At 45.7% G+C, this 18,949-nt stretch overlaps 1 protein-coding gene across 5 annotated transcripts in view; it reads right to left on the reverse strand.

The window, feature by feature from the left end:
- PLCL2 (phospholipase C like 2) overlaps positions 1-5,236 on the reverse strand; it is a 177,973-nt gene extending 172,737 nt beyond the window's left edge. For all 5 annotated transcript variants that reach the window (XR_011427355.1, XR_011427353.1, XR_011427354.1 and 2 more), the window contains exon 1: positions 4,644-5,236. Coding sequence is in view for 2 of the 5 variants with exons in the window: in XM_070239064.1 (XP_070095165.1) it covers positions 4,644-4,982 (339 nt within the window). In the remaining 3 variants the exon portion in view is untranslated. The remainder of the gene's footprint in view (positions 1-4,643) is intronic.
- Between the last annotated feature and the right edge of the window lie 13,713 nt (positions 5,237-18,949).

The following is an 18,949-nucleotide window of genomic DNA, read 5'->3' on the forward strand; positions in this document are numbered from 1 at the left end:
ACCATGATACTGTGATAATGACAATAATGATATTAAGAAAAATAAGGGGGGCCAGCCTGGTGGCGCAGGGGTTAAGTTCGCACATCCTGCTTCTCGGCGGCCCGGGATTCGCCAGTTCGGATCCCGGGTGCGGACACGGCACCGCTTGGCACGCCATGCTGTGGTAGGCGTCCCACATATAAAGTAGAGGAAGATGGACATAGATGTTAGCTCTGGGTCAGTCTTCCTCAGCAAAAAGAGGAGGACTGGCAGTAGTTAGCTCAGGGCTAATCTTCCTCAAAAAAAAAAAGAAAGAAAGAAAAATAAGGGCTGCCACCTTGGGTAAGGTCCAACCACTGGTCCCAGTGAAGCTAGAGGCTCTGGTCAAGCGGTCACAACAGGTGACTAGACAGCTGCCTGGCAGAATTCTCTGTCAACTTCTTCTGCCAGCAGAAATAGAGATTCTTTCCCCCTCCGATATCCCCTACATTTAAAGGGGAAAATCAAATCCAGTGTTCCAAACCACTAAGGGTGCCTTAACTGTATAGAAAATTTTAACCTGCCAGTGTAATTCGGGGGGCAGTGGAGCGCAGCCATACCCACGTGGGATACAACAACCAGCCCCAGCACCCTGAGCAAGTAGTTAACCTCTCTGAACTCTGGTTTTCTTCAGCCTCCTTGGTTGGGACACGACCAAGTCAGAGAATTATGTTAAGCACTTTTCATGTGTTTTACACATAGCAAATGATTAATAAATGGTGGCTGCTGTAATTACTTTTAAATACCAAAATAATACAATGGCTATATTTCCTACTTATTAAAAAAGTACCCAAGATCAATGGTTGCCATGGTCCGGCGATGGGGGAGGGGAGACTACAAAGGGACTAGGGGAATTTTTTGAGGTGATGCAACTGTCCTATATCTCGATGGCGGTGATGGTGACATGACTGAGTGTCTTTGTCAAATGTCATGGAACTGGACACCAGCAAGAGAGAATGTTAATTTATGCAAATTATACCACATTTTTAAAAGTACCAACCACAATACTCAATTAGTTTTGATTAAAATAAACCATCCCAACTAATAGACATTTTAACTTCATTTATTTCTAAAATTAAAACGAAATCTGAGGCCTAAAATAGTACTTCATCCTTTTAGACTCAGCTCTTGAATTAAAGGATCGAGCTATCTGTAAAAAATGGATGCCATGTGAACAATTAACCAAACTGCTTCAAAATAAAGTATGGATTGTATTGAACGGTGTGATGAAATGAAATATGGAAAGAGAAAATGAAAGTGATGTTTTCGTTTACTAGATTACTTAAGATGACAAGCATAACGGTTCCTTCCCCAAAAATCTAGTAATAGGCCTTTATAAATAATCTACAAAGTGTAACATATTTTCAATTGGTTAAGGAAAGGGAGAAAAGTCTGGTGATGAGTTCCCTGCTTTATTATCTTCTCAATGTATCTGTAAAAGATTCTACAAGGCTGCTCACTCTGAATTTTCACCAACACTGTTACCCTAACCAAGGAGCTCTTTTAATACAGATCTGTGCATCTATTCTGGCAGAAAATGTAGTTTTACAACAATTTCTTAGTCAACACCATATTTACAAAACAGATGGAGTTCCCAAGAAATGATTTTAAATGAGAATCATAATTCTGGTCAGCCTACAGCGCATTTCTGTGTATGTCCTGGACCTCAGCAATGGTCCTCTTTCTTTGCCCACCGTGTATCACAGGGAGGCTGCTATTTCTCCCTCTGATTTGCGGATCCCCACCTAAGAGGGATGTCAAGACTATAACAAAGATGGAAGCTAAGAAACAGGCATAGCTCAGGAGCCCAACTTTTTCAACAAATGCACCCCATGAATACTGGCCCCAGTTCCTTAGCCAGCCTTTACTCCCTACCAACCCCTCAAGTCCACAATGATCACCTTGCTTACTGATCTATTCCTGCCTCTACCTGAGATCGCCTGCTGCCTTCATCCCTGATATTCAAAGAGAACATGAAGAAATCAAAGAACGACATCAGGATGGCTTTTTCACATGGGCTTCTGCTAAGCTGTTTATTATTTTTTAACAAAAGTGAAATTTAATTTCTGCCATTCATGTGATAAAAATGTCTGTGCGCTATTCACTGCTTTACGAAATTTGATGTTCAAGTAAAAGATCTCTTTCTTCTATTAGGATATTGTCTTGATGCTGTTATGTCTTTGGGAAATACCACGCTAAATTTCTAAAATCTTGATCCTTCAAGGCACGAATTCAAGGGGAAACATACCAAGTAGTTAGCTATTTCATACTGCATACCCACTTCCTATAATCCAGGCTTGATCAATTTCAACACTATTTCCCTAGTTTTAAAGGGTGTTTAAGAAAAGGCAAATTGAACATAGAGACTAGAAAATGAAGTCTGTCAAGTCATCTGAGGAGGTACAAAACAATGAACAAGATATTAGACTGGTAAATCCAAAACCACCCGTTTTAGAAATTAACAGAACAGTAATGAGAAAACATGTACTTTCTTATCATTTCTTCATTCATTCAGGAAGTAATCTATTGAGCCCCGACTACGTTCCTGGCAATGTGCACGAAGGGATACAATTGTGAACAAGAAGTCAACTGCCCTCATTAGACAGGAGGAGCCAGCCCTGGTGGCCTAGTGGTTATGTTCAGTGCGCTCCCCTGCAGCGACCCGGGTTTGGTTCCCAGGCAGAAACCTACACCACTTGCCAGTGGCCATGAAAATAGAGGAAGATTGGCAACAGATGTTAGCTCAGGGCAAATCTTCCTCAGCAAAAAAAAGAAAGAAAGAAAGAAAAGTGACAAAGATACCTTTGAAAGTTTCAAAATTCAAAAATCAGCAATATCTGAGTAATTAATCATTTCCCTATGTGCTTCCAGAATCTTCAATGAAGAAATGATATCTACCAGCAAGTTCTCAATTCCACATGTCAGAAATATTGGCAAATCACCCTTCTTCCTAATCTTCCATGAATGTAAAATTAAAACAGATGCTGTTGTAATTAAGTAAAGTTACACTGTGAATTCCACTATGGACACGAAAAAGTTTGAATTGCTTTTTAAATGGTGCAAAACAGGCCCTCCAAAAAATTGGGGGAAAGGAGTTAAAATGAGGTAGGCTGGTATCTTCTTTGGAACTTTTACATCAAATTTCATTAACACCACAATGCAAAATCACCACAAATATCTAGTAACCAATGAAAATGATATGACACATAATTCTGTCAAAAGGACTGAATACCATGCACAGTTGAAAGCAACTTCCATGGAAACATAAGCTACAGAGTAAAAGAAAATATAAGTCACTAGGAGTTAGGTATGCAGCAAAAATAGACTACTTTCCTTAGACAGACTCTAAACGCTGGTGCAGGTAGTTAACGTACTTGATCTCTAAGATCTTCAATTGTCCCCTTGCCCAGACATAAACTGTGCAAACAGATGACAAAGCGAAAAGCAGTTTCACAACTGCCTGTTACACAGAGTAACAAGGTGGTATATTTCGTGAGATTACTGCAGAAGTTGGTAACACCATGAGACACTTACACAGTACTTGGAAGATTTCTCTAGGTCTAATCGAATTTCAAATACCACCAGTGCCAGCTCTCTTCGCTGTGGCCCATTCTGCCCTCTCTCCCACCAGTTATCAGCCACAGGAAGGGTGGGTGCAGCCCCATCAATGTGCTTTGCTGCTCACTGTCCCGGTAACTCCTTGATTTTCAGAACACAACATTTTCATATTTGCTCCAAACTTGAGCAGAATGAGCTAGTCTTACCTAAGGCTCTGCTCTTCTTAGCTCATCAACTATTTTTTCACTTCATGTCACGCGAAATATTTTTACACTGCAGACCAAAACGTAATATTAGAATGAAATCACCACAAACTCAGGAGTTCCTAATATTACTTCTTGAGTTTATAATGCACAAAACCATGGCTGACTTTCTTCTGCTAAATAACACCATGCAAAAGATACCAAAATCAAGCAAACTGCCCAAAAGAACTTCCACAGAACTGGAGGCCTGCCTACTGCAGCAAGCCAAAGATTAAATCGTGCAGAACTGTAATCTCTCAGCGCTTTTGCGTCTAAGAAAGCGGAAATCTGCATTTACGGTCAGAAACCTACTCCATTTCTCCGTGTGACTTGAGTGACCAGAGACTTTGCACCCTGGAAGTATAACCGTTTGCAAGAGGCAAGTATATACACATCAGAAGAAACCTATTAAATAATCTCTGTTCACCACCGGGGATTTTCACATAATCACTAACTGTCTTTAACATACAACAGAAACCTTACAGGGAGTCTGTCACCAGCCTAGGCTACCACAGAAGAGCTTGCCATGCCCAGGCAGGTACAGGCCATAATTCCAGGACAATCCTGGGAGATGTGACAGCCCCAAGTTCAACTGGGGATGCCTGAGCACAGCTCCCCCTGCACATTAAAGATCACCTCTCCATTCTTTCCAAATGCCATTTGCATCCAGTCCCTGCTCAACCACCCCAAGCACCCGTGCACCAGTGGTTCCCGTTAGCCTTGGGCTCCTCTTGCAACCCCCTCCTTCCACCACCACTCCCCTCTTGGGGAAAGAGACCCCAAGGACGGCTTGGGGTGGGTGATGAGCGCCCTTCTCCCACCTACCTTGATGATGCTGCTCCGGCGGGGCAGGCCGCCCGGTTTGCTCTCCCGGGGGAGGGGGCAGGCGGCCGGGCTGGGGGTCGGGGCGAGCGCAGCGCCGTGAGGTCCCCTGGCTGGGCTGGCCCGGGCTTCGTCCCCGGACACGCCGAGGCTGCAGTCTCCGTTGGAAACCCCGCCGCTGTCATAGCGCGCCCGCCCGTGGCCGAGGCGACCTCCCCCGCCGCCGCTGCCGCCGCCGCCTTCCCCGGCTCCGGCTTTCAGGGCGCTCTTGGCGCCAACGGCCGGGCCGGGGGAGGTGGGCAGGGCCCCGCCGGCGGCGCCCCCCCGGTCACACTCCGCCATGGGCGCCCCGCGACCCGCCTGCACAAAGCCGCGTCCCCGCGTCCCCGCGTCCCCGCCGCCGCCTCGGGCCGCCGCGCGGCCCCTCCTCCTCCTCTCCTCCTCCCGCCGCCGCCGCCTCGGCCGCTTCTTCCGCTTTTTTTTTTTTTTTTTTTTAATTTAGATGTGATGTTTGTTTCGAGCTCGCCTCGCGCACGGTTGAAGTCGTGGCGGCAGAATTATCGGCAGATTCCTGCAGGGGAGACAAGAGAGAGGCACGAGTCACTCGGGCGGCAGCGGAGCCGGGCTCCCGGCACCTGGGGAAGGAAAACACGCCCCGACACACGCGCCGCTGCGGGCGCCAAAAATAACCGCGCGGCCCGGCGCCCACCGGGGCCACGGGCGCCACCTCCGGGGCTGCAGGCACCCACCCCGAGGTAACGGGGCGCCCCCTCAGAGGCTCGGGGCGCCCACCCCGGTGGCTCGGGGCGCCCACCCCGGAGATTGGAGCACCCAGCACGCGCGAACCGGGCGCCCAGCCCCGGGGCCGCTGCCCACCTCGGGCTCAGGGCGAGGGCGAGCGGCCGGCGCCCCGAGGCTCTCTGGCCTCGCGGAGGCGCCTCCCGAGGGTCTCGCGGTCCCGGGCGGACGGGAGGCGACGCTGGGGTCTCCCCAGCCCCAACTCCCCCGAGGTCGTCGCGTGCCGGGCCCCGCCACGTCCTCGCAGGGTCCCGGCTGAGGCCTGCGGCGCCGGGAGGAAGCGCACGGCGGGCAGGGGCGGCCGGGCCGTGACAGCCGCCGTGCGGCCCGGGGCAGCTCCTGAAGGGGGCAGCCCAGACTCACCACCCTCGCCCGCGGCTGCCTCCTCCCGGGCTCGGCGCTGCCCCCTACAGGCCGCGGGGACCCTCCCCGGCCGCCCCCCGACCCACCGCGAGCCGCCCGGGCGTCCGCTCCAGGTCGCCGCCGTCGCGGCTGCTCTCGCCGAGGCCGGGTCATCGGGCCGCGGAACCTCGCTGCGGAGCGGACGGCGACGGGCGGCGGCCGCCGGTCCTGGATACCCGCCACCCTCCAGAGCTGCGGCAACTGCCAATCACCCGCCCGGCGCCCCGAGGGGCAACTACCAAGCAGGCCGTGGGGCCCGGAGTGAAGGTCCCGGGGCTCGGCCGCTGCGCCTGCCTCCGAACCCCCGCCTGGTTCGCGGGACTCGCTCCCCTCCCACACAGCTCGGGGAAAGGCCATTCGGACGTTCCCCTCTGGGCTTCCCCAGGGGGCCAGACCCATGTCACGTACAGAAACCAATTCCGTTCCCTTGGGCTCCTGAACTGGGTGAACTGATTCAACTGGTAGCAAGGATGCTGGGACAGGGTGGGGGGGTGAGGAGCAGAGGATCTCGGCAGAGCCTATTTTGTGCCCTCTGAGTCGTCCTCCAGGGATTTATCACTGTCGTCCCTCCTTCCTGCTGTCCTTCCCGATCCCGTCGCCAGGGATGCCGGCTGGTCCAGCCTTCTGTGGGCCCCGCCCTAGGTCACACTCATCTTTGGGTGCAGGATACTACTTGGATCACTGCAGCTGGTCCCTGCCCTCTCTGGTCCTCCCCCTCCACCCACTGCTTCAAGTAGAAGGACCGACCTAAAAATCAACCCTGATCATGGCGCTCCCCGGCGCAAATACTTCGCGCGGTCTCCATCCGTCGAGCCAGAGAGGGCCCACACTCCGCAGCCTGGTAGCCGAGGCCCCACCCAGCCTGGCCCCACCCACCTCTCCATCCCGGGTTTCCTGGCTCCAGCCTGCAGCCCTTCTCTAGCACCCCAGCTCTTCTCCCACTAGTGTGTTTCCTTTTCCAGGAATGCTCTTCCCGCAGGGTGCTAAGAAGAAACTGATAGTCCGCTGGGGGTGAATTTAAAGACCTTGCTTTCATTAGCATGATGTTGTAGCAAACTGCCCAGTAGCCTCTGAGAAGAGGGCCTTTACACGCATATACATACCCGCTCTTGCCTCTGAAGCAACTTCAAATACCTTCATGTTATTCTTGGGGGCGTTTTAATTCTTCTGATCCACTGGATTCTTGTTTTTGTAACCCATTAGATAAGCTTTTATCCATCTCTTGCCAACCTGGGCCTACATGCTAACAGAAATATTTTCACATCGGATGGACAACAATGTTTTAATATTTTATTCACTCCCATCCCTATTCTTTCTTTCTTGGTTCAAAAATTTTTTCTGTCTCGTGATAGTTTTGCAGAAAAATATATTCAAATAATTCAAATCAGGTTCTTAACCTGCCTGATGGAATTTGTAGTCATAGTAGCCTGTGGATATGCTGTGGAGGAGGAAAGGAAGAATTCTCGGCCTTTATTCTTAAAGTTCTCTAATTTTAATATTTTGAATAAACGCCTGGAGGTATTTCTGCCCTTTCCCACATTTACCAATCACTGGTAAAATGCTGTGAGACTCATTTATCCTGCAACTCGTACCATGAGTTTTCCGGGGTGAGTGGCGATATATAGAGATTTAAATCTCCAGGATGCTTTTCATAAAACCACCATCCAATTCGCCTAATGCTCTCCAAAATGAGCACCTATCCATCTCACTCTGGACTCCCAACAGGTCAAACCAGGGAGACTTCGTTGAAATAGACTTGGCATTTAAATTAAAACGTTTCCCAGAGCATCTTGGCAGACCTGTAACTAATGATGCCAGAAGCCCAAGGCCTGTGCCAGGTTCCTTTTTATCCCCCTAAGTGCTTGTCTCCCACAAGCCGCTGGTCACACGCCTGGGGATGATATAGCTGTACTTCTGCATCACACAAACAGCCAGACTGAAGGTACCATTTCTCCTATCTGGTGATGGGAAGTAGCATGTTCCTCTGACATGTGCAATTCTCAGCTCCCAAAGGCTTTGTAATAGCTAAACTCAGATTTTTTCCATCACAGACAGCATAGTAAGCAATTGTTTCTCCTCCTTCCTGCTTGTCTCTCTGCAGTTACTAAGTGATTGCTTTCCATTTCTCCTTTTCTGTGAGCAACGTTATTGAAGAAATTGTAAATATTTTGCCAAAATTCTTGCTGAAGTGTTTTCATGGCATTGTAAAATTCATAGAAGTTAGAGTCAGAAAAAGAGCCAAAATCTCATAGTCATTCCTCAGCAAGTACTGTCTAGTGGTTCCTTCAGACTCGTTTTCAGAGCAGAGCAATAGAGATAGACACAACATTAATAAAATGCTCATTGTGGATAACTCCACGGTGCTTATGCCAATTTATTATATCTATATACTAACGGTTAGATGCCGATGAATAATTTGTTCATAATGTTTAAAGTCAGTAGATAGCTTTAAAATCTCATCATCTTGTCATGCGAGCAATGCATAGCTTTATCTCTTTTAAGTTTTCTTCATATTTCAATCCGTCTCAGTTTCTAATCCTCGTTGTCACCCTTCACCAAACTGTCTTTATTTGTTTGTGTCTTTAATTCAATACCTAGAACATGAGCTATGCTGGCTCCCTGGTCCATAATAACCTTCCTTCGGCCTCCCAAAATAACACTGACAGACACTGTTTACTGACTTCTTGCTGTCATTTATACCCTTGTAGATTATGAATTCATATCTAGTTTCCCATTTGCAGGCTCTAACATTACAATTCTCTAAATTTTTCTGACTCACTGCGCACTTGGCCTGCAGATTATTTTTTCCCTCAATGTATTATGACAATTTTCGTTTCCCAAATCTCAATCTCATTTTATTTCCTGTATTTCTCTAAAGATGCAGTTCAACCTCTGAGCCTTCATATTCGACTGCTCCCCATATACTTAATGTGAGAGCTAACTAGAGCAGAAAGCAGACCAAAACGCGTTAAGGAAATATAGATTATATCAAGGTATGGGTCCACACTGGCAAACCATTTGCTTTCTGGGTTAATCCAACATGTTGATTTTAATCTATAATGCTCCTAAGGCTTGGATTCTGTTTATTTTATCATGATACTCAACAGGAAATATGTAGTGATTGCCTTTCTTCCTGGGCATCAATGAGGCAAGTTAGACCTGCCAAAAGCTTTCATTTTCATATTCTTCCTCTCCTCTGACACTAAAGATCCTTCGCCCATTTTCCTTAGAACCATCTTCTACAAGTGTATATGGCTGCCAAGAAGTTAGGCACTCAGGGAATTACATTGACGCCTTCCAACCACTGAGGAACCACTGCATGGATTCGTTAAATTGTTCTCAGTGACTATTGAGTTAGGTAGCACTTTAAGGGAATCTATTGATTACCAGGGATTCAATAAGATTATTCTATCAGCAAAGACAACAATATGATTTGCTCTAAAAATTAGTTACCACACTACTTCTGCAAACTCTCATGTGTTTGATTGTATTTCTACTATTATTTTATTACAAGAGTCCTTGCATACTCAAATGCCTCTAGGAGCCAGGTAGGTAATGTAACGAGTAAAGCTGGAAGGATTTGTTTTATAATAGTATCATAATTTATAGTTTTTCAACAGTGATATACTTGCATATCAAATACAGAGGAATACTCTTTCTAATTCATCTTTGGTCTTCCAATTTTGAAAGAGCCTTAGATATAAGAAATATTTCACTTTCCTCTTAACTCTAAGAAAGACAGTGTGAACATAGTGATAAATAGCAATTGACACTTAGCCAAGTGGGGGGCAGCAATATGGGGTGGTAGGGACTCAGATAAGCTGGTGAGGACTCTTACTGCAGCCCTGAGGGAATCCTGGCCCAATGCTGCCTGGATCATCCTCTTTTTCCAGAGAAGCCAAAACTCTGGACTATAAAACTTGCTGTTGTTCTAGTTCACTCTCTTAAGAGAAGGACACCCGTGAAGTGAGGTCTCCACATAGTGTTCTTTACCAGGTCTACAGGCCTATTTCTTCCTATCCTACCTCCTGAGTGCATGATAAGGAAAGCACAGCAAATGCCTTCCAAATTTTACATTTATTTGGGCTCATCAATCTTATTTTCAAGGACAGATTTATTTTAATGAGTTGAAGAAGTCTGGTGATCATATCATTTACCATCCCAATGTGTGATGTATGGCTCCAGACCTACTTCCCTTATCTACCCCCTCCCACCTCCCAACCCCAGAACTATTTCATCTCTGAAATCTGAAACTCAAAAACCCATTGTCTAAGCAAAAACTCTGCCCTTTCATCAGTCCCATTCCCTTACTTCCTCCAAACCCACCTGCCAGCCTTAGCAAGGCCGGTACTTCCCCCGCCCCATTCCACACTCTCTGTCCATCAGCTCTCCCGGCTATACATTTTTTCCTTACCCAACCAGTCATGACCAAGACTTTCAACCACATTCTCACCAGCACCCTAGACCTTTCACATCATTCTCCTTCAGTTGTTCCCACCTTGCCAATCTACTGCTTTGCGTAAATCCAACCATGACTTTCTCCATACGTGCCCCCAGGCTGCCACTCTGCTGGAGAAAAAAAATTCATATAGCCATGCTGATCAGACAAATACATGATTTCTGTGTTCAGTGGGGACTTGGGTGCTCTTAGGCAATATTTTATCATTTGCTAATTGTCTCTAATTTCCATTCTCAAAACTATTCCTCTCTAAATCCGAAGTGACCCACTTCCCTTCCATCTCAGTAGTAGTCCCACAATTCTACTTCACACAGACAATAAAATACGTCAGGAAATAAGTGGCTTTAACTCTTCCTCAATCCCATTTATCCTTACCTTGCCCACCACTCCTGCGTCTTAGGCCAACCCCAAATCAGAAACCATCTGTGAATGTCTTCCGTGATTATTGGACTCTTCCGTTCCGATGTGATTGTTGTTTTGGGGGGACCTCCTTTGGTTAGAAGGTGGAGTGGGGTGTTCTCTGAAGGAGTGGCCAATCTCAACGTCAATCATACAAGGAAAAGAATCTGTGATTTGGAAGGCAGCCAAGACCAAAGAGGGAGGAAATGCTTTCCTCCTTCTGGGCCACCTTCTCTTGGGCCTGGCGTCTAAGGTCTTCGTGCTTGCTCCAGGGCAGTGAGGAGGAGAATAAGGCCAACAAGAGCCAGGAGCGGAAGGAGCTGTCTTCCTCAGAAACCCCATAAGGCTGGGCCTGTAGGTTCTGAAGGGAGGGACATTGTGTTGCCAATTTACAGTTGCTTCTTGTAGCGTGATTCTCCCAAGCTGTTAGTAAAGAGGCGTTAGGTATTAGAGCTCCTCCCAGCTGTACCATTGTGGATAAAGGGATGGATGGTCTGTGAAAGAAAGAGACCTCCTTTCCCCACCACCAAAGCCAGTGTGATGACTGCAGCAGCCATTAGTGAGCTTCCAGGAAGAAAAGTAAATCCTTTAGGTGAAGAGACAGGTGGTGCCACCGAGAGCTTCTCTCTCCTTTGCAAATCTGGCAGAACTGGGCTGTTCTTCTGCCTCTCCCGCTTGCTTACTCACATCTCTTTATCCTTTTCTCTCTCCATTAGCTGCTTTCCTTTCACATACAGATACATTCTGGACACGCCTTCCTAAAAATTTTTCAGTTACCAGCCTATTGTAACTGGCTTCCTTCCTCTTCTACTGAGACTGCCCTCCCAAATGTCATGGCTGACATCGTAATTAACAAACCCTATGGCTACTTTTTAATCTCTGTCTTTCTTGACCTTTGTGGAACATTTGATATTGCTACCTCTCCTTATATCATTGGAACTCATTCTTCCCCTGCTGAGCTTCTTGGCCTGATTGTGCCACAGGAATCTCGAACTCAACACGCCTTAGGTTTGATTCGCTGAATCTGTACTCTGTACATCTATTCTCCTAGACTCCATATTTCTTTTTGTGGTACTCTACCCACACAGTAGCCTTACCGAAGCACTCAACATCAGCCTCAACTCCCTGCACTCCCTTTTCTATTAAGGCATCGTTAACCACGTAAATCAACCTAGAAATGTCTCTCAAAGCCACTCCCTCCAGAGTGGCCTGGTTTACTGTCTTGTCATACTTGGCTTGGACTTTGGCAGTGGCCTCCTAACCCTGCCTGACTCCAGTCCCTCTCATCTTTAATCTATTTCTCAAACCACCGTCAGAATTATCCTGGGGATCATTTCTCAATCTAAGAGTCTCCAACAGTTCCACTTCAAGACAGACTTCAGGGGCCGGCCCGGTGGCACAGCAGTCAAGCTCACACGTTCCGCTTTGGAGGCTTGGGGTTTGCCGGTTCGGATCCCGGGTACGGACAGGGCACTGCTTGGCAAGCCATGCTGTGGGAGGCATCCCACATATAAAGTAGAGGAAGATGGGCATGGATGTTAGCTCAGGGGCCAGTCTTCCTCAGCAAAAAGAGGAGGATTGGCAGCAGATGTTAGCTCAGGGCTAATCTTCCTCAAAAGAAAAAAAAAAAAGAGACAGACTTCATTCTCCTTAGCAGATACACACAGCTGATCATAACCTGGTCCCCAGCTTCCCTTCTAACCCATCTCCTACCCAGATACATTCCCTATGTGCTAGTCACACTGACCAACTTCCCTGAAAGGCTGTGCATTCTCACCCTCTGTGTGTTTGCTCACGGTGTTTGCTAGGTTTAGAGTTCCTCTTTCTCTCTCTCCATTGGAAGAACTTAAAGGCATCCTTCAAGAAAACACAAATGTTTCTTCCTTTGATAAGATGTTCCTGACTCCAGAAGACATACTGAGTTGATCCTCTAGGCTCTTAAAGCACTTAGTACATACCTCTACTCCAGCCTGCATTTTACTATATTATAATTATTTATGAATCTTTTCCCCTTATGAGTTTGAGTTCAACAGAGTACAACTTACAAGTCTTTTCTCCATACTAACTGAGCTCATTGGAAATGACAATACTTAGGATTCACCTTCAAACTCCCTACACCAGCCCAGGACCTGACATATAATAGATCCTCAAAAAATTTGTTGCTTTTAGTAGCCTTTTTCAAAAATTCATCTTTGTCCCTCATATGCTTACAAAATCCTTTGTTATTTCATAAGGCTTCTTTCTCTGGATATGCTGAGTATGTTTTATTCTATGCCTTCCAACTTTTCTTCCTATTTTTCCTTATTATCGGATACAAATAAATTCATTCATGTAGCTAGCCTCTGTTAAGTACGTATCTACTTTGTGTAAAGGACTGTATTTGATGCTATGGGGGAAGATGACTGGGAGTTTGGGATAGGAGCAAGATTTATTTTCCATTGTGTGTACATTACAGTTCCAATTTTAAAAGTAGTTAAAAATAATAAATGAAAGGAATAGTCCCAGCCCTGCCGTGGGTCGGGAAAAGTTGTGACCTAGCTCTGAGAGGTAGGATGTAGCAAAATCTGACCAGACCAGAAACATTACCCTTTCACCTTGGCTTGCCACACAACTCCTTTCTTAATTAGTTAGAGATTCCCACCATTAGCAGTACACAACACAAGAGAGGACAAAAATCTCCAGACGGCTCCTGCTAAACCGTACAAATTACCTGGCAAGAGGAAGCTTCCCTAGACAGCTCCCGCTTATGCACATTAGCAAAAAATTAGCCAAATGTCACCTTGTCCTTTTTGGCAGAGGCATATGGAGGCCACATAAGAGAGAAAAGACAGGTTAATCTTGTACCCAGAAGATGGAGGACAAGGCTCAGGACACTAGCCACCCCCTCCCCAAGCCACCACCTTCACCCCTGGCCCTAACCACTACAAAAAAAAAAAACACAACCCAACAAATAAGCAAAACAGAGAGAGGGGGCTTATGGCAAGTGAAGACAGACTGGGAGCCACGTGTTGTGGTTTTATAATCTGGCTTGGTGGCTGCCTGGGTACAGAGTAGCACCTAAGAGAGGGGTTGGGATGGGAGTAACACTTGAGTGAACCTAGCCCTTGAAGGCAATGATGTAGCTGGCTTGCTGAACAGGGGTCGGAAGGTCATTCTGGGGGAAGCCAGAAAGCACAAACTAAGACACATTCAAGTTCCTCTCCTCATCACCAGTCCCTTTGCAAACACTTCTGGCATTATCAAACCTTAGTTAAGACACATTGTGGAGGGAGCCTTAAATGATCTTTTAAAATCGTGTGATCATGCAGAGGATCTTGAGCTCAACTGGGACTAGCACAAGCACAAGAGGAAGTGGATAAGCTGCAGCCACAAGAATTAGAGGTCCCACGGAGAGGAAATCTTCCTTGGGCTGCCATCAGGCACTGGTTTGCATTAGCAATGGAGCCTTGGAATTTCCTTTTCACAAGAACCGTTGAGAGCAGGGTAGGCAATTATCCACCAGGATGGTATGGGCCCCTCCAGCCTGAAGGCAAAAGGTCAGGATGAATGATTCTTTTGACCTGCTGATTCTGGGTATTTAATCACATATTTTTTTTAACTTTCTTTAAAGTCAAATTAGATGTTGTGATTTTTCTTTGGTTGGTTGGTTGGTTTTTGCTTTTTGTTGGTGTTTTTTTCCAGTTCTCGGTACTCTTGTTTCAGTGGAATCACTATTTGGTGTGATGTCATGAAATGTTTCAGTCCTCTTCCAACCACATGTATCTCTCACTGGAGTGTCCATTCCTCTATCATTTGCTGTCTTGAATTTGAATACCTTTGTAATCACATATTCCCGTAGTCTGAGTTCAAGTGTTTAACATAATCGATCCATTTTTCCTACCTTCTAAATTCGGTTTCCTGGTTTCTCTTTATCACCGAGCCAAAGATCCCAGGACAATCTCTCCTCTGGGTAGAGTCTCTACTTGGTGAATTACAAAATGGCCCTTTTCCTAACATAGTAACTTCTTTGATGCAGAGGACTTGCTGTGTTTGTAACAGGGGCAATTAAAGTGCCTAATGGAGTGCAATGTTAATGCCATTAGAGTATGTGGAGTAATTTTAAATCACCCTCAATCTCCACTTCCGATAATGGGTCCCTTGGTTTTTAACTCTATGTTGTGTCCACAATAAAATTTTTTTATCACCATGTTCTCCGGTGTCAAAACAGCCTTATTGCTTCCATAAACACTGCACATTGAACCATCTCTATGTTCTTTAATCCATCTGTCTCCCTACGAAGGCTGTATTAGTCTACACTGACTTTTCAGCCATAAAAATGATCCCAACCATCTCTGCTCTGCCTCTCTTTTCTTTTTAAACACACAGCTTAAATTTTAAGTCTTTCATAAGCCCTTTTCTCTGCAGTGGTGTGTAAACACTTCATTCCAACAGTCTACTGTTCTCACTCTTACTGGTAGGGAGATTCAAACCTTCTGTCTAATCTGGGATGTTAGGGAGCAGCCCGGCCGTGTGACCCAGCCCCCAGCCCCGACATGCTGTGGCTGGACGCTCTGATAAGAACCGTTGCCATTTGGTCTCTGCTTGAAATAAGACAAATCCTTTAAACCTTGGGGATTTCATTTTCCTCCTTGGTCACACAGGGATAAAAACACTGACCTACCTCGGGACCTGCCTCCCGGGGTGGATGCAGACCAGCATTTGCAAGCGTTAAAGAATGGTATGAATGCTGATTGAAAAGGCAGCAATTTGAGCTCACAAATAATTTCCCCAAAAGGTCAATTAGACCCACAAGATTTCTCTGGTACACACAGGAAGTCTCAGCCTCATCTACATTTAATGTACTTTCCTTCTCACTGGTCCCCATAAAGGTGAGTTTGGGGTGCAATAAATATTTCACAGTAAAAATTTCCACGCCCCCAAATTCCAAAGCCTCCATCAGTGGCTCCTTTATTTTCATTTTGAATATAGTGAAATGCCTGCACAATCACAAAATATGGATATTTGTTGGGACATACAGACTACATTACCATTGTAGTGTTATTGACAACTGATTCCTGTACAGTATGTTGACTCGGGGACTGTGTGACTGCCCGCTAATTCAGCCATCAGCACACAGCGTGCTGTAATAACATTTCAGTTTCTCTAGTGCGTCTCACTAACTAATAATTCTGAAGAGAAAGAAATATAAAACAACGAGGGGACAGAAATTGTGTCCTTCTAAATTGTGATCTCATCAAGAAAAAAGAGAGGGGGCCAGCCCAGTGGCGTAGTGGTTAAGTTCACATGCTCCACTTTGGCTGCCCAGTGTTTGTGGGTTCAGATCCCAGGCACAGACTTACACACGGCTCATTAAGCCATGCTGTGGCATCGTCCCATATACAAAGTAGAGGAAGATAGGCATGGATGTTAGCTCAGGGACCATCTTCCTCACAAAAAAAAAGAAAAGAAAAGAAAAAGAAAAAAGAGAGAAGCTAGCCCAGCAGTCAGAGACTGTAATGGAAAACCATCCATCAATCCAGAAAGGTAGACGAGTAATGGGGCTCATAGGTTTGGAATAGGATTATTCCCATGTATCAGAATGAAAGAAAGCAGTAGGAAAATTAGGGTGTTCCTCGTGTGGCTGGCTGAGTCCTACCTGTTTCTGGCATGAGTGGGTGGAGGGCAGGAACCAAATACTTATCAGTTCATTTCCCTGGGCAAGTCCATATCATTTCAGGCCTCAGAGTGGGGCATGAGGGCATCTTGGGATAAACAGCACATCCGAGAAGTGGCCCCACATCCCTGTCCAGACTTGAACACAGGCCCTTCAGGGGCAAGTAAACAGGGGCTCTGGGGTGGGCCTACTTTGAGATTCAAGCTTCATGGATTTATTTCATCAAGACTCCATCTCCAGGATCTGGAGATAGGATTTCTGTGGGTGTAGTTTCAGCCTGCGGCAGCAGCTACACTAAAAAACAAATGAGGTCAATTTGAGGAATGAGAGGAATGAGGCAAAGAGAAGCAAGATGCACAGAGCCTGCCTATCTCCTTCTGAGCCAACAGCTTCCCTCAATGGGTGAGAGGGAAGGAGGAGGGCCATGGTGAGACCAGGAAGAGGGGCAGGTTGGACATATTCATTCCCACTCTACAGATGAGGCTAGAGGCACATCCAAAGTTAGGTAACTTGCCCAGGACCAAGTATGGCTCCAAAGTCCATTAATTAACCACTATGCAATTCTGAGGGGGGAAAAAGCCAGGATGCCCTCCTTGAAAGTCCACCCCAAGAGGAATGGGTAGCTATGGGGACACATCTATATTTCTGTATTATTTTTAGCAGATTGAGACCCAATTCAGTCATCCCGGTTGGCTATTCCTTTGCCAAGGTCACATAGACCTGGAGAGTTCACCAAGCATCCCCTTCCGAGTTCACTGTACAAAGAGACAGAGAACACTTCGCAGTGTTCAACCAGCCCTGCCATCTTGGTGTAGCCTTGAGGGTTGACCGTGCAGCTCACTGGTGAATCAGTGAGCACTAATTATGCACCAGGCACTATTTCAAGGGCTTCTCATGCCTCACTTCACTTAGCCCCCACAGAAACTCTGATAAATAGCTACTGTTGTTTTCTCCACTCTACAGCTGAGAGAACTAAGAAGGCTCAGAAAGGTGAAGCCACTTGCCTAAGGTCAAACCAGAGGTAAGAGACAAGGCAATCTCAAGGTCAAATCTTCAGGATGCTCCCGTGGATTTTAACCGTGTCCTGCCCTGTGACAGCTCTACGTCCCAGGATTTATTCAGAGGGTTAAACTACCTCCTTCACTCCTCAAGAGAAGGGCTGTTTTTGAAGGTAACTGAATTTTGCATCTCCAGGATAAAGAGTGCCTGGCTAAGACAGAGAGAGCATGGCAGAAAGAATCAGAAACCTAAAATCCCAGATGTGTGGGAGCGAGCCCTGTCCTTTGTGTGTTAAGAGGTTGGGGAAGATTAGGATTTGGGGGTTGTGTGGGAGGAAGGGATGGTAGGGGCAGCGCTTACTTTTGCTCCTGCTGCTGCTCCAGGCAAAAGTCCTGGTGGGGCCTGAGCTGAGTCCCATCTGTTGGACACCTGACCACAAGCTCCACTGGAAGTAATAAAAGAACACTTGACATTAAGTGAAGTAGATGTGAGAAGAGAACTTTGAGCAGTGATTTCACCCTGGGGGTGGGGAAGAGCTAACCAGAGGACTTCCCCAAAGCTGCCTGGCTTGGAAGTGGAGCTCATTTAGATGATGGAATGGCTTTTCTAGAAAGTCCCACAAATCATTTCCAGTCAGCTTGTGATAAAAAAAAAAAAAAGTGAGTTCAGCAAAGTCACAGAATATAAGGAACAAGCAGGACCCACTACATAATTTGTGGCAGCCCACTGCAAAATGAAAATGTAGGACATTTGTTCAGAAATCATTAAGAATTTTTAAGACAGTGACCACAGAGCATGAAACCAAGTACAGGGCCCCTCTGAGAGCAGGACCCTGTGCTACCGCCTGGGTTGAAATATCCTTGAAGCCTGTCCCTGATGAAAGCATATATAAGAGAAGCTGGCCACGTGCAAGAAGAAACTCATAGAAATATAACTATAAATGTGGATCTCAGGACTAAAGGAATATGGCAGGATCTGTGGACAAATAGAAGAGAACTTGTATAGCTGAAAAATGTAAGGATTAAAGCAGAGCTAAAAGACATACGGAAAATATTGAATCATTGGGCAAAGGATTGTAAAGATTCTTCCTAGCTATACAAATTAATCATATTTTGGAACAGAAAAGTCCACTTAGTTAACGCAAAAAATAATAGCATGAAATCTATGAAACCATATTCTCACACCCAACATAACAATACAGTTATAATTAAGTAGGGAAAATAGAATTCTACAGAAACAAATCATATGGAAATTAAAGTTCAAAATACCATATTAACTTAAACAGAGGAAAGCTAAAGTAATAAAAATATTTTTTTAAGTAGCAAGCATATAAGTACAACACATCATAATTAATGAGATGCTGGCAGAAGTGTACTAAGAAAAAAACATATCTTTCTAAATGTATGCTAATAATGAAATGAGAATAGAAACATCATAAATTAATTCTGTGCCTAAAGAACTTTAAAATGGAATAATGTAATGAACCAAAACAAAGTAGGAAAACAAAAGCATAAAAGAAATTTTAAAAATAAACGAGGGATAATAGAAATAAACCAACACAACAGTGGTTTGCATTTTGTTAAAACAGACAAAACTGAT

Source organism: Equus caballus, chromosome 16 (genome assembly GCF_041296265.1).
Source record: "Equus caballus isolate H_3958 breed thoroughbred chromosome 16, TB-T2T, whole genome shotgun sequence".
Lineage (NCBI taxonomy): Eukaryota > Metazoa > Chordata > Mammalia > Perissodactyla > Equidae > Equus > Equus caballus.